The 24,906-nt window shown below is 53.4% G+C and overlaps 1 protein-coding gene across 1 annotated transcript; it reads left to right on the top strand.

The window, feature by feature from the left end:
• The first annotated feature begins 296 nt into the window (after positions 1 to 296).
• On the top strand, positions 297 to 24,220 carry DISP2 (dispatched RND transporter family member 2). The gene is made up of 11 exons (XM_086321923.1): positions 297 to 539; positions 1,067 to 1,284; positions 1,520 to 1,668; positions 4,045 to 9,622; positions 14,280 to 14,609; positions 14,896 to 14,925; positions 15,068 to 15,191; positions 15,449 to 15,564; positions 15,889 to 16,019; positions 16,389 to 16,486; positions 16,936 to 24,220. The coding sequence occupies exons 4-11, from the start codon at positions 9,507 to 9,509 to the stop codon at positions 20,200 to 20,202; spliced, it is 4,212 nt and encodes a 1,403-aa protein (XP_086178049.1). The 5' UTR covers positions 297 to 539; positions 1,067 to 1,284; positions 1,520 to 1,668; positions 4,045 to 9,506; the 3' UTR covers positions 20,203 to 24,220.
• The last annotated feature ends 686 nt before the right edge of the window (positions 24,221 to 24,906 follow it).

The raw sequence follows: 24,906 nt of genomic DNA, 5'->3' as shown, positions 1-24,906 counted from the left end.
TTCTCTAGGAAGAAAAAAAAAAAAAACACCTTAAATTTGTAGAAGAGAGAGAAAAATAAGCACAGAAATCGAGACCAGTTATAACCCAACAGTAACTACATGAAACAGATTCAAGTGATGGGTGTGTATTGATGAACATAAAGATTGCTTCCAGGACTATAGAGTGGATACTTTTCCCTCATGTGTTAAGCTTTTAAATTATCAGCTGTATTGATTTAGTGGCTTCCCAGGTGAAAGTGGTAAAGAATCCACCTGCCAATGCAGGAAATTCAGGAGACGAAGGTTCCATCCCTGAGTCAGGAAGATCCCCAGGAGGAGAAAATAGCAACCCATTCCAGTATCCTTGCCTGGGAAATCCCGTGGACAGAGGAACCTGGCAGGCTACACAATCCAAGGGTCGCAAAGAGTCGGACGTGACTAAGCAACGGAGCAAACAGCACACAACTACACTTGAACCTTGCCTTCATTCACCAGATTGTTACTGGACACCTGCTGAGGGCCAGGAGATCTGCAAAAGGCCAGTCCCTGGGAATACAAAGGTGAGCAGACAGTCCTGTGGAGCAGGAGACAGGAGAAGAAAGAGCCCAGGGAGAGAGGGGAGCTTGTAACAGGGCACCTGGTCTGTCTGAAAGGGCCTAAGGGAGGTCAAGGGGTGTGGCTCACAGCAGAGGCCAGTGGCTCAGGGGGCCCAGGCCCCAGGGGCTTACAGAGCACAGACAGCTGGCCCGCTGCAGTCTGGACTGCAAAACCCCTTCCTGTCGATATTCCATCTCCAAAGTCCTGCCTTTGTTTTGGTTTTCTTTTTTTTTATATCCTGGCAAGTGATTAATCTCATCCCTAGTCCTGCTTGAAAACACTTTTTTAAATTGAAATGTAGTTGATTGACAATTATTTTCGTAGATTATATTCCATTAGAGGTTATTACAAGATGATGAGTATAGTTGCTTATCTTTGTTGCTTATCTATTTTATATATGGTACTTTGTATCTGTTACTCCCATACCCCTGATGTGTCCCTCCCCTCTTTGACAACAAGCTTTGTTTTGTTTTTTTCCTGACTCATTCAGTTTCCACTTCCAGGCAGCTCCCTGACCTGGGGTGCACATGGGAGAGGTCAGGCCTGGGGTTTGCTGTGCAGAGCAAAGGTTCCACAGGCCCCTCCACGAGGCGCATCGTTTCCTCCTCCACCCATGGGAACAGGCGATAATCTCACTATTCTGTATGACTCAGTGGGTTAACTAAAGAGTGTGAAGCACCTTGTGGCCTGACATTCAGTAGAAGCTTCGTAAGTGTTCAGAGATGGCCCCTGGGTGCTAAACAGCCTTGCCATGGTGTGGGCCCCCGGCCTTGGTTCTGTGGCATCTTGTTACCAGACTGATGGGGTACTGGGTTCTTCCCTGCTCCCTCCCACCCAGCCTCCTTACACACACACACACACACACACACCCTGCACGCATGCATGCACGCACACACACACACACACCCCATCCTGCTTCCAACCACTCTTTGCCCTGTTTAAGTTTAGCCCAGCCCTGTTCATTCCTCCACACCCTCTGCCCGGATCCTGCCTGTGGACCTGACCATGCTAGCCCCTCCCCATCCTTTACAAATACTCCTGAGGACAGCCAGCACCTTAGATCGCCTATTGCCCCCTGTTCTGCACTCCCAGGTAAGGGTCCAGCTCTGTGGGCTGTGGGAGGCGACAGGAGGGGCTCTGTGAGCTCGTGTTGTGGCCTTTGTGATCATGGTCCCCCTGGGTACGTGTGTCTGTGTACTGAACTGGTATCTGTGTCACTGTGTCGTATGTGGGTGTCGTGTGTGGGTGTCGGTCTGTTTCTCTCATAAATGCAATGTAGCCCTGTGTGCTGTGTCTAGGTGTCTGCCCCCTGCCCGGCCCTGCCCTGACTCCTGGGTCTGCTCTCTACTTGAGTTAGAAGTGAATTTACAGCCTCTAATGTGCCAGGCACAGGGGTTTAGCTGAGGTCGAAGGGATTGTATTAGTTCCCTTCCAGAGCCACCAACTCCTCTCCCTCAAGCACCTTAGTCTGAACTGGGGAGGGACAGTCTAAGGCCTGTCTTTTTTTTTTAATTGAGGTATAATTATCGATATCAATGTCTATATCAGGTGTCCAACAGCTTGTACCATTTGACTGCCTTCACCCACTCCACCCAAGCTCCACTCACCACCTCTGGCAACCACCAATCTGTTCTCTGATTCTATGAGCTCAAAGTTTTGTTTGTGGATTTTTTTAGATCCCACATGTTAGTGAGATTATATAGTACTTGTCTTTCTCCGACTTAACTTCATTCAGCATAATGCCCTCAAGATCCATCTATGCTGTCACAAATGGCAAGATTTCATTCTTTCTTATGGCTAAATAATATTCATTGTGTATAATTTACATTTTATTTATCCATTCCTCTGTTGATGGACACTTAGACTGTTTTCATGTCTTGGCTGTTGTAAATAATGCTGCAATGAATATGTGAAGGTGCATAGATTTTTTCAAGTTAGGGTTTTTGTTTTCTTTGGATGAATACCCAACAGTGGAATTACTGGATCATATGGCAGTTCTATTTTTAATTTTTTGAGGAACCTCATAGTGTTTTCAGTAGTGGCTGTACCAATTTACATCCCCTTTTCTCCACATCCTTGCCAACATCTTTCTTATTTTTTGGATAACAGCCATTCTAACGAGTGTGAGGTGATATCTCATTGTGGTTTTGGCTTCCATTTCCCTGATGATTACTGATGTTGAGCACCTTTTCATGTACCTGCTGGCCATCTGTTTGTCTTCTCTGGAAAAAAAATGTCAAGTTCTCTGCCCATTTCTTAATGGGATGCGGTTTTTTCCAAAGCCAGTCTTTTCTCTTTCTTCCAAGTCAGATCCTGGCTGGCCCTAACATTTTCTTTACCACTCCCTCCTCCAGAACTAGTCCCACGAATCTCTTCCAGACTCATCACTCATTAAGGGGAAGGAGGAGGGGGCAAGAAGGATCATAGCATAGCTCAAAGGCTGACCTCAGCTCAACATTGGTGGCCCAAGTAAAAGCCAACAAAATAGGTGACTCAAAAGGTGCCAGGGTCCTGTGTTGCAAGAGGCTTGGGCTGTTGTAGTACAGACGTGTGTGCGTGTATGTGGTATGTAAACATTTGTGCTTCTATGTTCAACAACCAGAGTAGCCTGGCATTTGGTCTGTATGTTACATATTATATTCTGAGTTGTGGGTCAGAAAAAAAAATGAATATACCGCATTCGCACTGGGTCCATTCTGGAATTGCCCATTATGACTTATGCACCAGCCCCATGCAAGACAATGCCAGCCTTGGCACCAGAGCACCTCAGAAGCCCAGACGCTCCATCCTGTGGTAGCACACTTGTTGGCAGATGACAAATTGACTCAAACCACCAAGCCAGCTTCCACTCCTAGTGGGAAGAGGCAGGAACAAGCAGCTTGGATCAGGGAAGGTTTCCATTCATTTGTGGCTTGGAGGCACAGGTCTTAGGATCCTCTGCATCGCCCAGAAGCACCCACCCACTAACCCAGTCCTCCCAGCTTTGGGTGCACTGATCTCCAAGCTTCCCCCACTCCGACCCCACCACACACGCTGCCTTTATGCCAGACATCACACAGGGACAAAAGTCTCTAGGGACTGACTGAGTACTATGGCCTGACGCATGGCAGACACGCTACACAAATAACAAACATGATTGAAACTGGCCCAAGTAGAAATGAGTTCATACATGATTGTGAGTCTGGGGGTGGATCTCGAGAGGTCACATGTAAGGGTATATGGTTCAGGGATACATAATGTTCTCATGTCTCTGTCTACATACCGGATGGATAAACCCACTGCATTCACTCAACACCCATGCCTGGCACCTACTCAGTGCCCAGCTCCATACGGAGTCCCAAGCTAAGCTAGAGGGAGCAGTTTATCCCTTTCATCTCTTAAGGGGCTATGTGTGTACATCCCTGGGAGGAAGAAGGAGAGATTGAGGTTTAGATTACAGTAAACTAAACTTTACCCTTTGACTCATAGGTGTTCCTTTTGTCATTCCCTGTGCCTGCTCCAAAAAGATGGAGCCACGTAAGTACTATGGTGGGAGGCCATAACGTGGAAGAAGGAATAAGAAGGAAGGGAGGGTCGTGAAGTCAGGGGCAATCAGTCAGTCACATCTACGGCAAGCCGTGTGTGTGTGTGTGTGGTGGTAGGGTTCCAAAATGAAAACAAGCCCTATGTTTTTAATACACTCTACAGTTTAAGACACATGCCTACACATCCTTCATGTCACTAGGTCTTCGACTTCAGGAATGAAACAAACAGGGGCTCCCTCCATTGTACATGTGAGCTCCAGGGAAGTTATCGGTCTTTCTCAGGGTGAGGCCCTGGAGGTGTGGCAGGATCTGGGGCTCAGAACTCACCTCTCAGCAGCTATGACATTGGCTCCCCTCAAAAGGAACAAAAGACCATGATGGCCCTCAATATAAATCTCATCAAGTAGGTGATTCCCACCAACAGAGCACTACAAAATACTCAGGACCAGTCAGATAGGTTATGGCAAGAATGAGCCCTCTGGACCCGAAGCTGGGCAGGCAAGGCAGGCAGGATGGTCCAACCCAAGCGAACTTCCTGCAGGAATGTAACACAGAGTGAAGCAAGAAAGATTTCCAAGTGGCAGGAGACAAGAGCAAAGTCTGAGAGCTGGAACCAGAAGGTTATAAGCAGGAGCAAAGAAACAGCTGAGGATCTGAGCAGAGATCAGCCTGAGAAAAGTGGAATCTGGGGGGAGGGAGCAGAGGAGGAGGCTATGTGGGGCCCACCTGAAGGTGTAAATAAAAGAACCAGGGCTCCTCCTTTAGCGTCATGGAGTTTGACATAGGTTGGGAGGGTACACTTTGTACAGTTTCTGTGTTGCAGAAATTAACACAACATTGTAAAACAATTATACTCCAATAATAAAATTAAATTATTTTTTTTAAAAAAAGGTTGAGGGACTTCCCTGGTGGGCCAGGTGGCTAAGACTGTGCTCCCAGTGCAGGAAGTCAAGGTTTGATCCCTGTTCAGAGAACTAGATCCCACATGCCACAACTCAGAGTCCACACACTGCAACTATGACCTAATGCAGACAGATAAAAAAAAAATTTAAAAAAAAAGGTCAAGGAGGCAGACAACTGACAGAGTGAGGACTAGAACCCACACTTTCTAACCAGCCGCACCCCACCCAGGAGAACTCAGCCAACTCTTGAGCAAACAGGGACACACCACTGAGCTTTGCATTCACACACACACACACACACACACGTATGTATTGAGTGAATGAATGAACGAAGGAATGATGGTCAAGCAACTGGTCAAGTCTGAGGAGCCTTGTTGGCGGAGGGCAGTGGAAGGTGGGCACACAATCAGCACCAGGAAGAAGACAGTATTCTCACTGCAGAACCAAATAACCAAAGCTCTTTGTTTTTTTTCTCCTTCCTCTCCCACAGGCCCACAGGTAGGAAAGTTTCCCAGCCATCTCCCTTTTCCCTCCCTGCTGTCAGTCCCCTTCCTAGACAGTCTGGCGGCCATGGCCACGGACATCCCCCAAATGTAGAGTAGGGAGGCCTCAGCCCCACGGGTGGGGGTGGGGTGGGGAGGGGAAGAGCATCACAATACAAGTCCAACCCCTGCTGGCGGCAGCCTTCTCCACTCCTCCCCAGTTTTCCCATCTGTCCCTCTTCTTTTCTCACATCCCCTCCCTGCCTCAGCAGCTCATTCTCTCTCCTGCTGCTTCCCCTCCTGTTCCATGCTTCTCTGCTTTCCTGGCTACCCACAGCCCTCTCAGATGGCTGGCTTGTTCCCAAATCCCAACCACACTGCAGGGCCCCCATGACCTGCCTCTGCCTGCCCTCCTCCCTGCTTCCCCTCCCCCAGCCCCCCACCACTAGCAGACCCAACTCCTAGGCCTGGAATGCCCCCACCACAAAAGAGTCATAGAAGAGGCAAGCAGGGTGGGAAGTGGCAATTTCCAGGAGTCACTGAGCCTGGATGGGGCAGCAGCTGCCTTGATATTGTCACAGAAAAGACTCCTAACCCTGGAGCCTGCCTCTTTCCCAGAGGTTATAGGCCATTATCAGGCCCTTGGAAGCAGAAGCAGACTGGGGAGTTATCCAACCCCTAGGGACTTCCCAGGTGGCGCTAGTGGTAAAGAATCTGCCTGCCCATGCAGGAGACTTAAGAGACATGGTTTGATCCCCGGGTCAGGAAGATCCCCTGGAGGAGGGCATAGCAACCCACTCCAGTATTCTTGGCAAGAGAAGAGTCAGGTCGCAGAGTCAGATACACCTGAAGCGACTTATGCACACACACAGAGTAGGGCCATAACCCTCCACTGCCTGCTCCCTTGGGGGGGCCCCAGGCCCCCAGTGCCCAGCACCAGAAGAAAAATTGTCTCCTCTCTTCCCTGGGCCTGTGCCAAGAGGCAAAGAAACTCCTCTGGCCTTGGGGCCTCAGAGTGGTTCCAGCCAAGACAGAAGGTTAAACCACCCATTCCAGGACTCTTCTGTCTCAAGCAATAAAACCTTGATTTTACTCTCTGTTCTTCCTGATTTCATGAGTCTGGCACCTGCTCAGGGACAGGTATGGGCTCACATGTACTCCCGTTGACATGTACACACATCGCCAGGCACATGCACCCAAAGGCATGTACCTGTGTACACAGAAGGCCTTTATAGGCTCATGTATATAGACATAACTATTTTTATGTAGAGGCAGTACAGATCTTTACCTGCACAAATGTACTACCTACATAGAGAACAAGCACATCCTTACCTTTGTCTCCTCCCACCCTTCAGCTGACTCCTCCTTCCCCTTGGCTCCTGCATGTCTCCTCACTGTACCTCCTGTCTCTTCCATGCCCCTGGTTCTCACTGAGTTCCTCTGTAGCCTCCCCCAGCCCTACCTTCATTTCTAAGTAGTCAACATGGCAAAACCTCTAATCACTCTTCATGGGTTCTTGAGTGAAGGAAGGGAGAAGATGAGATACTTCAGCTTCTTAGTCACAGTTAAATAAACTGAGGTCCAGAGGATGGGAGTCATATCTCAGCTCAAGGAATAGAAACCAGTTGATCTGGTTTCCTCCCATTGTGTCTGCTCTGTGCTCTGGTTTCATCAAGGCAAAAGGCCTAAAACTAGGAGCAGTCACTTGCTATTTCTGCCTCCCAGACCTCTACCATGAGCCCCTACTAGTACCCAGGAATCCTGAGTCCTCTAGAGGAGGAGCAGCAGAGAGACAAGGGGAAGGGAGAGGAGGAGTTGATCTCAGGTAAGACTGGCACTGACCTCTGACTCTAATATTGTTCATCTGATTTTCCACAGGGGCACAGCCATGGCCATGGGCACCCCCCTGGCCCTGGGCACCCCCCTGGCCCTGGGCACCACCCTGGCCCTGGGCACCACCCTGGCCCTGGGCACCCCCCTGGTCCTGGGCACCACCCTGGCCCTGGGCACCCCCCTGGCCCTGGGCACCCCCCTGGCCCTGGGCACCCCCCTGGCCCTGGGCACCACCCTGGCCCTGGGCACCACCCTGGTCCTGGGCACCCTCACCCTCCATGTCCCCACCCTGGATCAGGGCACTGTCCTGGAGGGGGCCACCCACCTGGGCCCCCTGGGCATCCCCCCGGCCCACATCACTGAGGAAGCAGAAGAAACAAGACCCAAGAATGGGGAGCATGATCTAGCATGGGGCCTGAACCAGAATCTTCTGTTCCTAATAAACAGCCTTCTAGAGGCCATATTCTATTCTTAAAAGAGCCAATCTTCCTTCACATCCAACCTGACGCTCAGGGGGCCCAGTGGTCTCTGAATTTCCTAGTTATGAAAATTGGTACCCAGTCAGGCATACTCAGTAGTTTGGTTCAGTGGTGTCCACAGCACATGGTTGAATAAGGTCACCCCTCCTTTGTTTTCACTTCTGCCCCATCCCCCATTAAAGGGTCTCAAGGATGGTCTCATCACCTCTACCACATCACATACACTCAGACACAGTGGGCTGTGCATGCCTCCTTCTAGAAGGATCCACAGACACCTTCAGTGGATCCTGAACTAACTATGCCCTGAAAATATATAGAACTTTTCAGACTCCTTAACTTTGCACAGTTTCTCCATCACTACCACCTCCACCTCAGCCCCGGTCAGGAATGCCTTCCTTCCAAGCCAACCAAAGCTCTACCATCAACATGAAGCCTTCCCTAAGGCCTTTAGGATGAGTGAGGTCCTCTCTGTCTTTGCACATTGCTCCTTTCTCTGTAGCTTATATCGACCATTGCATGGGCCCAACCACACCCTACCCAGTTGGCATCAACTAATGGGACAGCTTTTATCTCTCCAACCAAATTAAGCTACTCACCACTTCTACACCTCTAGACTCTCCCACCCTCATCCCCTACTGGTCTACATCTTGCATAGAGTGGCATTTGCACACAGTTTAGGGATACCCATAGTCCAGACACTACTGGGTTCTGACTCTTCCCAGCCCTATTCTTCGGCCAAGGCATCTCCCAAACATACAGACAGCCTACTTGCTGTAAAACCCCTTCTACCCAGTCAAATTCCACATTTGGGGGCCTCTCCACTTCCCAATTCCTAGGCTTCTCATAGGGACCCTACCTATTCTAGTGCTACCACAGCTCTCCAACCATGCCTCTCTACCTCCCAACACATTGCCCCTCTCTTACAGCCATTCCTTGATGGGGGAGACAGCAAGAACTCGGAAGTGAGTGGCTAATGATTACATTTCCAGGTTGAAGTGGGGTAGTTATAAGAAAAGGAGCTGGGGATTCTCTGAGTCGCTTCTCTCTCTTCCGGGTCATACTCGCACTTGAGTAACAGAATCGAGGCTCCACATTTGAGGGGCACAGACCCAGGTCCAGACCAACTTGAAGAAAGACCCAACTTGAACAGGTGCCTAGCCTCACTGGGAAGTGGTGGGGGTCCGCTGAGGGAAGCTCAGAGAAATTTAGGAGTAAACGTAGCCCCAATTGTCAACCCCTCAGCATTCTGAGCAGTAAAGTGCCGGCATGGAGCTGCTTGCTCTTCTGGGCTTGAAGAATCAGGGTTACAAGTTATGAGGCTCTCGACACGGAGCCCGGGGTCGCTTTTCCTGGTCCCTCACGGAAGACCGATCCCCCGCAGAAACGCCGGTGTGCGAGCTACAGCCAGATGGCCAGACTCCTAACAGCAGCTGTCAGACATGTCTTGGGTAGAGGGGCCCACAACAACGTTCGGGGGATATTTTAAAGACAGGGAGCCCCCAGCTCCTACAGCGCCGCGGCGGGAAGTCTCTGTCCCCGCCCCCCAGTGACGCGCCCATTGGCCAAGCTCTTCCTCGGCCCCGCCCAGCGACCGGCCCGCTTGGCGTCGATGCATGCGCAGAAACCCGCCGCCGCCGCCGCCGCCGCCGCCGCCGCCGCTGCCGCCGCCGCTTCAGCACCGGCGCCCGGACAGCGGCGCCGCCCACGGGCATGGACGGTGGTGGCGGCAGCAGCAGCAGCAGCGATCCGGTTCCCGGCCCGGGTCCGGAAGGGGAGCAGCGGCCCGAGGGGGAGCTTTTGGCCCCAGAAGGCAGCTCCCCGGACAGGTAGGGGCGGACTGTTCCGCAGATCCAGCTCTATCTCAGTCCTTCCCAGAACCCGCGCCCCAGATATTCCCGGTAGCCGCCATATGTCGCCCCATTCATTCCCCAGACCCTCCCAGAGCCCGTTCTGGCGCCTCCAGACTCCTGGCCCCCTGGCCACGCCCTCTCTCTGCCGATTTTCATTCTCCCTGATACCCCCTAATATCAGCCCCCTTCGCCCTCGCTGCCCCCGGGACCTGCCCCACCCACTGTTTCTACCTTACCTCTAAGACCCCGAGTTCCCCCCGCCCCTCCGGCCTCCAGAACCCCTCCCTCTAGGCCCTGCCCCCACGTCTTCTCTGTAAGCCCCAAGCCTGCAGCAACCTCAGTCCGGGTTCTAGCATGTCAATGTGCTCAAGGGTGCGTGTGTGTTGTAGATGGACTCGCCAAGGTGTATGTCCTAGGGAGACGCCAGACACTTGGCCGCCAAACTAGGGTCTGTCTTTGTCCATCACCATCAGTCTCCAGTCTGCCGCCCCGCATGGCCAGCTGCGCACGTGTGGGCTGGAGTCCCCACGTGTGGCAGCCACCTGCACTCTTTGGATGTGATGGGTTGGCAGGCTCTGAGACTCAGGTCACGGTCAGTACCTTCCCTGAAGGAGCACCAGGCTGGCAAGACAGAAGGAACACCTTCCTGCTGAGGGCCCAGATCTTGGTGCCTCTCCTCTCCCTTCCTCCACCATATGTGTGAGGGAACAGCCCAGCCAGGTAACAATATGGCGCAATTTCTGTGCCCTGCCTGTTCTGCCGCCCCCAGGATCCCTCACCTGACATGACGCTGCCTCTCTCTCCTGCCTGGACTGAAATAGGAAACATTCTTTGGGGGCAAAAGCAGAGGTGAACACATTATCTCCAGACTGCCCCAGTTAAATGTATAACCTGTACCTCAGAGTGAAGAAGAGATCCCACAAGCAGAGAGAAATGTTTCCTTCCCTCTACTGTCAAACCAGCCTGGATAGATTTAGCCACCTTTCAGACTGAAAGGCACAGAACTTTCTGCGATGGGATGAGAGACAGGATTAATGTGCTCCTTGGACCAGGGGACTGCCTGGCACTATGGCCTGACCAAAGAGCCAAGGATGGCCAAGGCAGAGATAGTGACAGGGCAGGGGCCAGGAGCATCCCTAGAAGGGGCTGGAGAGTCTTTTGCTGCCTCAGATATTTTGCGCAGGATCAGCCTTATCTTGGACTACTCACTTCCCCTGCACATAGGGCTCATACTTGAACACAGGAACTATTTGCTGTCTTCTAGTAACTCCCTGAGACCTCTGGCCCCTCTCTGCCCCTCCCCAGAGACCCTGGACAAATCAGGCAAAGGGACTCATTTCAGTCCAAGAAACAAAAATTCCTGCTGAACTAAGCAGCACCCTGGAGAATGAATAAGACAGCGCATGCATGCAGTCATGTGCGTGCGTGTGTGCGCGTGCGGGCGCGCGCGCGCGCGCACACACACACACACACACACACATTTACTAATGTAAAGACAACAGGGCAACTTGAAACAGTTAATTCTTTGCATCTTTAAAATTACTTTTTATTTTCCTAGTGGCATGAACTGGAACTCCCTCATCTGTCCTGACCATTCTGCCTGATCACATGGATGTTCATATAGCTATATGTCTGTGGCCTTGGGGCATGGTTAATTCTCCTGTATATTTGCCCGTTATGGGGCTCCCAAGTGAGGGTCTGGGGCACTATTAGCCAGGCCCTGACTTCTATGGCCATGAGTCAGACCTGTGTCTTCCCTTTTCATTGACCTTCCTACCTGCCCCAGTCACTTGGCCAACAGGCCAATGTGCCCAGGCAAGCAGCCCAGGAAACTGCTCATCCCAGGCAGAGCCATGGAACTGAGGGTGAGAATGAAAGCCCCCAGGGGAAGCAAGGCAGACAGCTGATCCTAGGTTCCTGGAGAGGGATAAAAGGGATGGGGCTGGGCTAGGGAGATCCCAGTAGAAGCAAACCAATGGTGGAGACTTAATTTCCCCTTGAACAGAAGCCTGCTAAGCAAGGGGGGCGCTGATGAGATTTGGTAGGCTGGTTAAGGAGGACTGAGTTTCATTTCTCAGCCACTACCCCCTGGAGTGCTGGCTTCCCTTCATGAAAAAGAAACTGACACTCCAAGTGGGGACTTGACTCCTAAGACAAGCCCAAAGCTCAGTGATGCTTTAAGATCATGGGCAGCTGAAATAGGCACCCTGGCTGCCCCACCCTCCTGACTCTGGAAAGCAGGCCCTACTCTAAAGAGTGAGACTAAGACTAAAATGGGTCACCTTGTGCTTCCCTGGTGGTCCAGTGGTTAGGACTCCACCTTTCAAGGCAGGGGACATGGGTTCAATCCCTGATCTGGGAACTAAGGATCCACACCCCACAGGGTGCAACCAAAAATGTATACAAAATAAAATGGATCACCTTCATGCCTTCAGGGTCCAACCCAGACCAAGCACAGTGCCCAGCATGTGGCAAGTGCTCAGAAAAGACCTGCAGAATAAAAATCTTAAAGAAATAGATATCCCCACTTATACATATGAAACCCAGGTCATTTTTCCAGCTTCCCTTTGGCCCATGGGGATGGATGTACAAGGGATTTATCTGCCAGGACACTGGTTGCTATATCATTAACTTTATGGGGTCATCTGAGGTCTTGCTTGAAAACAACTTCAGTCAAATTCCTATTTTTCTAAATGTAGAGTTAGTAAAAAAAAAAAAAAAAAGAAGAAGAAGAAGTAGTGGTTTAAATCATGAGATAAATTCTAATGCAGCTGTTGATAACAAAAAGAAAAGTACTGAGACTTCCCTGATGGTCCAGTGATTAAGGCTCCATGCCCCTGATGTAGGGGGACTGGATTCTATCCCTGGTCAGGGAACTAGATCCCACATGCTGCAGCTAAGACCCAGCACAACCAGAAACAAATAAATATTTAAAAAAGAAAAGTAATTATAATTATATATGTAGAGAGATTCTTAAGGCGTGAGAAGTTCTCAAATGGAGACATATTATCTGAAGTGCCTAAAGAGTTCAAATTGTAAATATAAATATACTTCTTAATCTACACACTTCCTGCAGCACTGAGTGTGAAGAGGCAGGAAAGCAAATGTCTTCCACATGCCAGGCTCCATGCCAGGCACCTCACAGATCTTACCTCAGTTAATTCCCATACTAACTTGAGCTGCTGCTAAGCTGCTAAGTCACTTCAGTTGTGTCTGACTCTGTGCGACCCCATAGACGGCAGCCCACCAGGCTCCCCCATCCCTGGGATTCTCCAGGCAAGAACACTGGAGTGGGTTGCCATTTCCTTCTCCAATGCATGAAAGTGAAAAGTGAAAGTGAAGTCGCTCAGTCGTGTCCGACCCTCAGCGACCCCATGGACTGCAGCCTTCTAGGCTCGTCCGTCCATGGGATTTTCCAGGCAGGAGTACTGGAGTGGGTTGCCATTGCCTTCTCTGACTAACTTGAGAGGGGGGACCTTATTCTCATACCCCGACTCAGCAGACAAGGATGTCAATGTTCCAAGAACTGTGTATCTTTCCCAAGACCCCAGAGCTAAAGGATGATGGGGCCAGGATCCCACCTCCACTGCTCCCTCATTTTAGTTTCAGCACGAGGGTTATCCCCTCCCCCTCGACTGTCTGCCACCCAGCTTTCTGGCAGGAAGAGAAGGAGCTTACTTTTTTTCAGTTCCTCTACTTGATTTCTGGGCAGAACCCAGCCTCTTTGGGCAATGTCCACTTGCCATCACAGCCAGGACCCTGGCCCATGGCCCCTTCAGCAGTGCAGCAGGCAAGACTGGAAGCCAGGGTTGGATCAGCAGACACCTGGCTGTTCCATGGGAGCTATGCAAATTCTAGCAGGCCAGGTGAGCCAGGAGGATGGAAGGAAGGAGACTCACTGGTGGGCCCAGAACCCTCTGGGAATCACCCATGGCCCTCAGGCACTTGGTTCTGTGACCATCTTCTGTCCTAGGTCTAGCAATCCTGCCACTGGGGTAGGACTTCAACTCCCCCTGCACCCAAGGAGTGGGGCTGGGTCCATGCACAGAATACTGCCCCCATGAGTAATTTGGAAAGATGAATCTATTGCTGACTCCTTCCTGGCAAGTCCCTTGGGGGTCCTAACTCCCTTTCCCAACTGTGCACACTCTTGCAGAGCAAACCTCTTCCCGAAATCCTAGGGTTGGTAAAAAAAGGCAATAATTGCTTATGCCAAACTTTCCCTGGCTTTTAAGGTGGGAACAGAAGTGCAGCAGGTGCTTAATCAGCGTCTGACGAGAATGAAGAGACGATTGCAGCAGACAGAGCTGGGCTCAAGGCCCAGCTCTTCAGGGCTCACTGAACCTCAGTTCTCAAATCTATAAAAGGAAAGTACTTCCCCTGTACAGTTTTTAAAGGTGCAAATTAAGATCATATGTGTTTGGGGGTGCAGAGACCGATGAGGGAATGAGACGATGAACCCCAAGAAGTAGGCTGGAGGTGTAGACCCAGAGCCCCCATCCTCGTCGCCTCCTGCCAGAACCAGTAACAGAAAAACCCAAGCCCCATCCGTCTCAGCTCACTGAACACTGCTGGGGCATGGTATGGACCACCACTATCCCACCCCCATTTTCCCTGCCTCCTCCTCCCCCAGGTCCCAGAGCAAGGCTGTGGCCCCGGAGGCCAGCCCAGAGAGGAGCTGCTCCCTCCACAGCTGCCCCCTTGAGGACCCTTCCAGTTCTTCTGGACCACCACCAGCAACTTCCACCCTCCAGCCTGTGGGCCCGTCCAGCCCCTTGGCCCCTGCTCACTTTACCTATCCCCGAGTACAGCAGGAGTACCGGGGGGGAAGCTCCCTGCCAGGGCTTGGGGACCAGGCAGGACTGTGCTCCCATGGCTGCAGCCTCAGCCCTTCGCCAGCCCCCTCACAGCGTGATGGGACCTGGAAGCCAGCATCTGTGCAGCACCACGTGGTCAGCGTCAGGTAAGGAGTCGTCCAGCAGCTGGCCAGCTGCCCTGGAAGGTAGGGCAGGGCTTCAAAGTGGGGCCAACTCTCTGAGGTCTAGATTCCTTCCCTAGGAGGCAACCCAAGTGTCTCCTGTCTCTGATGGAGGAGGCAGCCTGGAGGGAAGAGGAAGGAAGGGTTGCAACTCGGGAGTGGGGAGGCTTGCAAGGGTCGATGCCAACTTCCTCTACCCTCTACCCCTACTCCAACCTCCCACCTTACAAGAGGACTCTAGCAAGCAAGTGTCTTTTCTTCTCTCCCATAGGCAGGAACGGGCCTTCCGGATGCCAAAGAGGTAGGCCTGGGCCTTCTCTGGACCCATGGGGTGACCAGGCCCAGTTTAGCTCCACCATCCCTTCTTGGTGGCTTCTAAGCTCACCCATTCCCTGCTGCCATGCCCAACGCCAACTCATGGGGGATCTCTTCCTCTTTCCCAGCTATTCCCAGCTGATTGCGGAGTGCCCAGTGGCCGTGCTGCTGCTGTGTCTGGCTTTCATCCTCCTCTGCACCCTGGCTGGACTGCTGGGGGGCCAGCTACCTGATTTCTCCAAGCCCTTACTGGTGAGGGGCCACAGGGAGGGACGGGGCCCCCATGCCTGACAACCTCAGCTCGATCTGGGGCAGAACTTTGGAGTGGTCCTGCTGGGAGTGGACTCTCCAGTGAGAGCTCAGAAAGGGTACAGAGGTGATCCTCGGGTCCAACCATACAGCCAGGCAGGCCAGCCCTCCCTGCTCCAGGGACCCAAAGGAGCAGAACTGAGAAGGAAGAAGAACTCCCCCTCTTTCTGGTCTGATCTTCTCTGCCCTCCTCCCTCCAGGGCTTTGAGCCTCGGGACACGGACATTGGGCGCAAGCTAGTGGTCTGGAGAGCACTGCAGGCCCTCACAGGCCCCAGGAAGCTGCTTTCCCTTTCCCCAGACCTTGAGCTGAACAGGTAATGGCTTCCCATCTTTCCACTTTTGGGGGCAACCGGAAATAGAACGAGGTCTCCAGAGAGGAGCCAAAGACAGGTCAGGGGACTTCCCTGGCTATCCAGCAGTCGGGACTCTGCACTTCCACTGCAGGGGACACAGGTTTGATCCCTGGTTGGGGAACTAAGATTCCATATGCCATGTAGTGCAGGCAAAAAAAAGTAAAAAAAAAAAAAAAAAGGCAGGTCAGAGGGCCTTGCTGGAACCCCCTAGGCAATGGTATCTGGCCTCTTCTGAGCCCCTCACCTTCTGGAGAGTGCCTGGTAAAGATTTTTTCTCCACCTTAGCTCAAACCCCCACACCACCCTGAGCCCTGCCACACCCTGGAGCAGTGCCCAAGAGGGGATGGTCCGGCCTCGGAGGATGGTGGAGTCCTTGGAGGACAGAGGGCAGGACAGCTTCTTCTGTGGCCCCCCTGGTAAGCTGCAGCCTGGCCGGTTCCTGGCTTTAATGGTGGTTCTCCCTCTCCCCATCTACTAGAACTGGAGGGCCCAGGAGAACAAATCTGGGCAGACAGAAGGGGAAGGAGACTGGCCAGTCACATTCAAACCAAGGAAGTAGGGTTACAGATGGGAGGATGAGGCAGGTCTCAGTTGCTCCAGCCAGGAAGGGTCAAGCGGGACGGGGGTGTGGCACAGGGGAGGGATGTAGGCCCAGCATCAGGCAGCCAGGCACAGGTTTGAGGCTCCTGAGAATCTGAGCCTCATATGGTCCAGAGTAAGCATCTTCCCTTTGGTGGGCCCAGGATCTGGGGCCAAAGCACTAAGCTCTGGGCCGTGTGTTGCAGAGAAGAGCTACGCACAGCTGGTGTTCATGTCCACCTCAGCGGGCAGCCTGTGGAACCTGCACGCCATTCATTCTATGTGTCGCATGGAACATGACCAGGTGAGCCAGCTGAGGAGGTGCCGGGGCTTGGTGGGGCTGGGGAGAGCCAGGGACACCAGGGACCTGATCATAAGGAAATACAGTTGAACCAAGGTTGCCAGGCTGGGCTAGGAAAACACATTCCCTGCTTAGAAAATTATTGCAACCCTGCTAAGAGGCTCCAGGTTGTAGGGGAGAGGAAAGCGAAGAGTCAGCTGCTTCCAGAAGTGCCAAGACATAGCTGCTGGGAGACAGACCCTCAGAGCCCGGGGATTTTCAAAAGGTCCTGAGGCTCCTCCTTAAAGGAGTCAAGATGTAGCTGCTGGAACAGGGGCCTAACCAGTCAGGTCAAGATACCTCTCTGCCTCTGCCCTGCTGCCTCAAAAGAGGTGAGAGAGCCTGGGATAGTGCTTGGAAACCTGGGCTCCAGCAGTTCCCCTGAGCTCTCTCCTGCTGTGTGTGCCCTACAGATCCGCTCCCATCCCAGCTTTGGGGCTCTGTGCCAGCGTACAGCAGCCAACGAGTGCTGCCCAAGTTGGTCCCTGGGCAACTTTGTGGCTGCGCTCTCCAATCGCTCCTCCTGCCTAGACATTACTCAAGCCGATACAACGCGAACACTGGCCCTGCTGCGGGCCTGTGCCCTCTACTATCACCGTGGTGCCCTGGTGCCCTCCTGTCTGGGACCCGGAAATGACAAGCCCCCACGCTGTACCCAGGTTCCCACCAAGTGCTCCCAGAGCAGTGCTGTCTACCAACTCCTGCACTTCCTGCTGGACAGGGACTTTCTGAGTCCCCAGACTGCAGACTACCAGGTGCCCTCCCTCAAGTACAGCCTGCTCTTCCTGCCCACCCTGAAGGGTGCCTCCATGATGGGCATCTACCTGGACCGCCTCGCTATGCCCTGGGGGCTCTCCGACAACTACACGTCCGTCACCGGCATGGACCTGGGCCTCAAGCAGGAACTGCTGAGGCACTACCTGGCCCAGGACACGGTGTATCCCTTGCTGGCCCTGGCCGCCATTTTCCTCAGCATCGCCCTCTACCTGCGCTCGCTCTTCCTCACGCTCATGGTGCTGCTGGGGGTGCTGGGCTCTCTGCTGGTTGCCTTTTTTCTCTACCGAGTGGCCTTCCGGATGGCCTACTTCCCCTTCGTCAATCTGGCAGCCCTTGTCCTGCTGAGCAGCGTCTGCGCTAACCACACCCTCATCTTCTTCGACCTCTGGCGCCTCAGCAAGAGCCAGCTGCCCTCCGGGGGGCTGGCGCAGCGCGTGCGCCGCACCATGCACCACTTCGGCTACCTGCTGCTGGTCTCGGGCCTCACCACTGGCGCGGCCTTCTACGCCAGCTACCTGAGCCGCCTCCCGGCCGTGCGCTGCTTCGCGCTATACATGGGAACGGCTGTGCTGGCGCACCTGGCGCTCACGCTGGCCTGGCTGCCCTCCTCCGCGGTGCTGCACGAGCGCTACCTGGCGCGCGGCTGTGGGTCCCAGGCGCGTGGCCCGTGGGCCGGCAGCGCGCCCCGGCGACTGGCACTGGCACTCCACCGACGGCTCCGCGGCCTCCGGAGGGCGGCCGCCAGCACCTCGCGCCTGCTCTTCCAGCGCCTCCTGCCCTGCGGGGTCATCAAGTTCCGCTACATTTGGATCTGCTGGTTCGCCGCGCTGGCGGCTGGGGGCGCCTACATCGCCGGCGTCAGCCCCCGCCTGCGGCTGCCCACGCTGCCGCCGCCCCGCGGCCAAGTCTTCCGGCCCAGCCACCCCTTCGAGCGCTTCGACGCCGAGTACCGTCAGCAGTTTCTGTTTGAGCGGCTGCCTCAGGGCGAGGGCGGCCACATGCCCGTGGTCTTGGTGTGGGGCATCCTGCCCGTGGACACGGGCGACCCCCTGGACCCTCGCAGCAACAGCTCGCTGGTGAGCGACCCTGCCTTCTCAGCCAGCGGTCCTGAGGCCCAGCGCTGGCTGCTAGCCCTCTGCCACGGAGCTCGAAATCAAAGCTTCTTCGGGGCCCAGCCGGAGGGCTGGCCCACATTGTGCTTCATGGAGGCCCTCCAGCACTGGATGGAGAGCCCCGGCTGTGCCCGCCTGGGGCCAGGCCTCTGCTGTGGCCACTCGGGCTTCCCCTGGGCCCCGCAGCTTTTCCTGCACTGCCTCAAGATGATGGCTCTGGAGCAAGGCCTGGAGGGCCCCCGGGACCTGGGACCCCGCTTCAATACCCAGGGCGGCTTGGCTGCCCTGGTCCTGCAGTTCCAGACCAACTGCCCCTACAGTCCAGACTATAGCCAGGCTCACCACTTCTACACTGAGGTCAACCACTGGCTGGCAGCAGAGTTGGGCAGGGCACCCCCTGGCCTGCGCCGGGGTTGGTTCACCAGCCGTCTAGAGCTGTACAGCCTGCAGCACAGCCTGAGCACCGAGCCTGCAGTGGTGCTGGGCCTGGCGCTGGCGCTGGCCTTTGCCACACTGCTGCTGGGCACCTGGAATGTTCCACTTAGCCTGTTCTCAGTGGCAGCTGTGGCAGGCACCGTGCTGCTCACCGTGGGTCTCCTGGTTCTGCTTGAGTGGCAGCTCAACACTGCCGAGGCCCTCTTCCTCTCTGCCTCGGTGGGCCTCTCCGTGGACTTCACTGTCAACTACTGCATCTCCTACCACCTGTGCCCGCACCCTGACCGCCTGAGTCGAGTGGCCTTCTCACTGCGCCAGACCAGCTGCGCCACAGCAGTGGGGGCCGCAGCCCTGTTTGCAGCCGGCGTGCTCATGCTGCCTGCCACGGTGCTGCTCTATCGCAAGCTGGGCATCGTCCTCATGATGGTGAAGTGCGTCAGCTGCGGCTTCGCCAGCTTCTTCTTCCAATCTCTCTGCTGTTTCTTTGGACCAGAGAAGAACTGTGGGCAGATCCTCTGGCCTTGTGCACACCTGCCGTGGGATTCCGGAACTGGGGAGCCTGGTGGGGAGAAGGCAGGTCGACCACGACCAGGGCCGGTGGGAGGGGTACCCGGGTCCTGCTCAGAGCAGTACGAGCTACAGCCGCTGGCACGACGCCGGAGTCCCAGCTTTGACACCAGTACAGCCACCAGCAAGCTGTCTCACCGGCCCTCAGTGCTCTCTGAAGATCTACAGCTGCATGATGGCCCCTACTGCTCCCGGCCCCCGCCAGGCCCTGCATCCCCAAGAGAGCTGTTCCTGGACCACCAGGCAGTTTTCAGTCAGTGCCCGGCCCTGCAGACTTCCTCTCCCTACAAGCAAGCTGGACCCAGCCCCAAAACCCGGGCCAGGCAGGACTCCCCAGGGAAGAAGGCTGAGCTGGTGCAGGCCTCACTAGAAGCCCCGGCCCACCCTCCCAGGCCCAAGCCCCAGGTCGTGGAGCCCTCTGATTGCCTCTGCTCCTCAGCCAGCACCCTGGAGGGGCTCAGCGTCTCTGATGAGACCTGCTTAAGCACCTCTGAGCCCAGTGCCCGTGTGCCAGATTCCGTGGGTGCCTCCCCAGAGGACCTGGATGAAGCTGAGCAGACAGTACCTGAACGGGGCCAGCTCAATGAGAAGCGGGACACACTATGGCTGGCGCTCAAGGAGACTGTTTACGACCCTTCTCTGCCCACCTCACACCAGAGTAGCTTGTCCTGGAAAGGCCGTGGGGGGCCGGGGGATGGCAGCCCTGTGGTGCTGCCCAACAGCCAACCAGATCTGCCAGATGTTTGGGTCCGCAGGCCCAGTACCCACACTTCAGGCTACAGTAGCTGAGGGAGGCCCAGGGAGGCCCGAATGGGGCACAGAGCCTGTCAGGGATGATGAGGCCGGAGCAGCACCAGGCTAGAGCCTGATAGTGTTTCCCCACATCAGCGTGGGGAGGTCTCGCTCTCCAGCTGTGGACTTTAAACCCTGCCAGATGTTCTAGCCCTGGTCTGGGCTGCTGCTTACTCTCCACACCTGGAGGATTGATAAGGGGGGTGGTCTCTGGAGTGAAATGCCAAGCTCTCCTTGTGACCTGCGAAGGGCTCATCTGCTCCCACAGTGCCAACCAGGACCCACCCCCTAGAAGGGCAAAGGTCATGTGTGCAGCTCCATGTATCAGGGGAGGCTGACTTGGCCTCCATGCCAAGGGGCATGAAGGTCAGTGGGACTAAGGGACCCAGTCCTTGGGATCCTATGGGCCCCTTCATCAACCAAGAGCCCTGGGAAACCTCAGCAGCCTCCTGGGCCTCTCTCACTTTTCAGAGGCTTTTTTTTATCAGGACACTTCCTTTTCTTTGGGAGAGCCTCTTGGAGTCATAATTGGGCTGGGGTCTCTGTCCTGAATGGTCTACCCCCCTCACATTACCCAATCTGTCAAGAAATTGGTGCCAGCCAAGCAAAGATGGCTTCTGGGAGTAAAGTAGGTGGTGGAGAGATGGTGAGTCCCAGAGCATCCCTGAATTGCTAACGGTCCCTCATGGGAAGATGCTCTGGCATGGAAGTGTCCTCTCCCCTGTTAACACCAGTAAGAATCCTTTACATCCCGCCTATTTTGGTTTGCAGAACACTTCCATACCCATTGTGTCCTGGGAATCTCACCACTTCTGTGTGAGGTAGCCTGTAGTTGGTTAGGTCCTTTGGCCCCCAGGTTACAAAACTAAGGTTATCTGTTTTCACAAAGTCCCATAGTGAGTGGGTGGCAGAGCAGGTTTCCTAACTGACTCCACAGCAGCTCCCACTCTCCTCCTGTTTACCTGCCCAAGGGACGTTGGCCTACAGCTGTCTTGATCTTTGCTCTGGCACCTTTTAACAACCTGTCTTCAGAGGTGCCTCTGGGTACCACTTTAGGCCTCCGTCTGCAGAAGAAGCTACACTCTGAGCAAGCCTGGAGTTCCTCCGCATAGCCCCTGGGCTTCCTTCCAGCTCCAGCTGAGATGCCTACCATCCATGAGGCACCTAAGCTGATCTGATTCCCAAGTTCAGGGTCAGGAGAAGGCCTTGTCCATGGCTTCAGTGTGCAGAGAGCCCCTGCCAGGAGAGGCACTGAGGGCAGTTGAGGCTGAGCAGAATCCAGTTAAGGCAGGAACTCAGGCCTGCCCTCTTTGGGGGTATGGCAGTCTGAAGGTGTTTCGCAGGTCAGGGTTCTGGTTCCCAAAGGACAGGTCTCTCTAGGGGCACTCAGCAGACAAAAGGCTGACTCTCCTTCCCCAAAGCAAAGGGTCTCTCTGGAAGGTTTTATCTCACATGAGAGCTCATGACACCTGGAACATCAACAAATTTACTGAGCACCACTCCACCTCTGGCACTATAAGAGGACAGAGGCATGGAGGGAAAATCAGACATCTGCCCTCAAGGATCTCACCCTCTAGCTGGGGAAACAGCCCCCCCACCCCATACATGTAGGCATCAGTGGGTCACTGATGGCACCATACAGCACTTGCTGAGGGCCATATGCCTGTCACCATGAGCACTGCTGGAGCTCAAGCACCCAGGACTGGTAACCAGGAAGGATTCCTGAGCTGGGCTTCAGTATCTCAGTCTGGAAGTGACCTTAACAATCATTTGTTTCAGCAGTTCTCAAACTTTGGAGGCTCAGGACCCTTTGTTCAAAGAATCCTTGTGTGGAAACACTGCATATAAAGCTGAGAAAAAGCAACTACACTGTTGGGTGCTGGGGGTGGGGAAGTCCAGAGCCAGGTCAGCCTCCTTTTTTACTGTGCCTCTCAGGGGACCCTGGGGAACCCTGAAAGCTCTTGGTGGCTCTGAAGAATGTGTTTTGAAAACCACTGATCCAGGTTATTTTACAGATGAGCATCACAGAGGGGAAGGATTTTTCTGGGGCCAAAGAGACAGAACTGGAGGCAAATTCGGGGCTTTGGGCTTTTTATATATATATATATATAGCTGAGACTTACCTCCCACGCCAACTTATAAGAAGTGGGATATGGCGATATCAATGAGATATGGGAGTTGTGGAAGTGCCAGAAGACCATGGGCAGGAATGACAGGTACATCGGCTTTGCAAGATAAAGATGCCCATCTGACTCCCGGTGTCAGGAAGGAGAGACAGTGACTAGCACTAACTTGGACCATCTCCCTGGAGTTCTGAGGGACCTCTCTCTCTTCACGTCAGAGAGGAATTCAGCCTCTCTGGCCTAGGGCTGCTCATCCACCTCTGAGTCCTGGCTTCCCTGACTACAGACTGTCTCCTGTTATCACACAGCCAGGTCGGCAGAGCTCTGGTCATCTGGGATCATCACCCAGAGGGAGGACAAGCTGAGCCCTTCCTCCTGAACATGAGCGGAAGTCTGGCCTTGACTCCATCGTTGTAGCTGCCTCTCAGTGACTCACTGCAGCGCTTCTGCCCTGTGATGTAGGAGGACAGCAGGGCCCTGGACCAAAAGAACCTGCTCCCCGACACCCTCTTTTGTGTCTTATAGGGGGAGACATTGGTGTCTGGGACTGAGGCTTCAGAAACTAGGCCTGAACACAACCACTGACATGTTTGAGAGAGTATGAAGGGATGGATGGGGTGGGCATCATCTGAGCACAACGACGAGCCCTCCTCGGGGACTTCTGGGTGCCCTTCTCACAGGCCAGGGCCACACAACCCTTCAGGAAGGCAGATGAGCTGGAGCAGCCAAAGTACTGACTGGATTTGTTCTTTATACCAGCGTGCCCAAAGGACTGGAAGAACTCAGTGTAATCCCAGTCAGCACCTCAAACCTGGAGTGGCCCAAACCAACAGCAGGCATCACAGCGGTGGGTAATCCCACCTGCATCTCTAGCTCCAACTTTGGTGTTTTTTTTTTAATTTGACAGGGTCTTAGTTCCCCGACAAGGGATCAAACCTGTGTCCCCTGTAGGGGAAGTGCAGAGTCTTAACCACTGGACTCCCAGGAAAGTCCCCCTTGCCCCAGCTTTGGAAAGCAATTTGAAGTATTTTCAAAAGATTTACTATCATCATTATGGTGGTTACAGAGTGTATGGCCCTGGACACACATAGAGAGAAGCTTAGAAGCATGCTGTGAGGCTCTGGAAAATTCAAGAAATGGCTCCTTAGCACTGAGACACTGCATTAACACTGATTTGGGACTTGCAGTCATTTCTCCTATTTGTGCCACAGATCCTTGAACTCATACACAGAGCATGAGTATGTGTTATTGTATGTTTTAAAAATGTAACTTGGTATAGTTTGTTACTATGGGAAAACCCATCCTTCCATGGCTGTGGCACTTTGGTGACAATGTCAGAGATTGAGTTGACTGGTAAATCTTAGATTTTACAGGCACAGGGCCTACCCTATACCATGATATTTAGGCAGTATCTCAGCTTGAGCCTGATTCTGAAAGAGACATCTCACGAGAGATTTATAAGCCAAATGCCCTTAGCCCCCTCAAACTCATTCCTCTCCTTCCAGTCCATGACAAGGCAAGTGAGGGGATCAGGAAAGAAGATACATTGGAGAGTTTCTGATCTTTTCTTTCGTGGTGGCCTTATCTTGGCCTTTGATAATACATGTGGGCAATTATGAGCTCTCTGGCATCCATGACATGCATCAAGATTTGCTGGGAATGGGAAAAAACAGACATTCCTTACCCTTTCTACCCTCACCCTTGTTCACAGGGATGACAGTAGCTCAAGGTGGTGTAGAGGTATTTATGCTTAGGAGAAGTTGTCACTGAATTCACTGGGAAGATGAGAAACAAAAGAAAGCCACCGCGTGCTATGTAAATGGTGGGCTGTCCCAAGCCACCTTGTGCTGAAGAGCCCTGGAAGGACCTTGATAAACTTATCGTGATCATCAGGCCTCTGTGTGGTTATTCATGTTATACCTCAACATAAGGGGATGATCAACAGTTTACCAAATTCACAGACAACAGATTAGAGCTTCAAAATCACTAAAGAGAATCCCTCAGCTGGGCAGACTGATGTGGATTTGAATTCATGATCCCAGCCTCACCTGTAACCTCAGCTCTGCCTAGCCTGCTTCCATTCTAGTTACTAGTTTCAGTTCTTTGCAGCAGTCATTTCATACTTTCTCCTCTTGCTTCCAACATCAGATGCCCTTCACCTCTCTGCACACCTACTTTCAGTAGTCAAAAAACTCATTATTCATAATGGAATCTGGAGGCATCAGATAGAAATTTCCTCACCTTCAAGGCACCAAGTCCCCAGCTTACCTACCCTGCTCCTACTGGCTTCTCGCCTCATCCTTTCTGTTACAAAGAAGGAAGCACTTAATGTCCCCACCAATGATTTATAGCAGATAGGTAGATATAGATAGCTTGGAAGTCAATTTCAAGAGCTTCCTTCTTCATAAGTTCCCTCTCCTCATATTGATCAGCCTAAGAAGGAGTCTTTGGCCAGAAATCTCTCCCCTCCAGCAGTGACCCTTCCTTCATTCTGACTCCTACTACTCTGGCACCATTTTCTGCACTATAAAAAAATAAATAAAAGGACTACTTGAGAATGTTTTGCTTGAGGAAGTCT

Source organism: Bos grunniens, chromosome 10, assembly GCF_055505025.1.
Source record: "Bos grunniens cultivar Pamir isolate PY7600 chromosome 10, Bosgru_T2T1.0, whole genome shotgun sequence".
Lineage (NCBI taxonomy): Eukaryota > Metazoa > Chordata > Mammalia > Artiodactyla > Bovidae > Bos > Bos grunniens.
The sequence above is the reverse complement of the archived record's forward strand: the minus strand, read 5'-3'. Positions and strand labels throughout refer to the sequence as shown.

Excerpts from the sequence above, each read along its gene's own strand:
- DISP2 (XM_086321923.1), top strand. The coding sequence starts at position 9,507 with ATGGACGGTGGTGGCGGCAGCAGCAGCAGCAGCGATCCGGTTCCCGGC. Across the intron at positions 15,565-15,888 it reads CCAGACCTTGAGCTGAACAG|CTCAAACCCCCACACCACCC; the intron begins GTAATGGCTTCC and ends TCTCCACCTTAG. Across the intron at positions 16,487-16,935 it reads GTCGCATGGAACATGACCAG|ATCCGCTCCCATCCCAGCTT; the intron begins GTGAGCCAGCTG and ends TGTGCCCTACAG.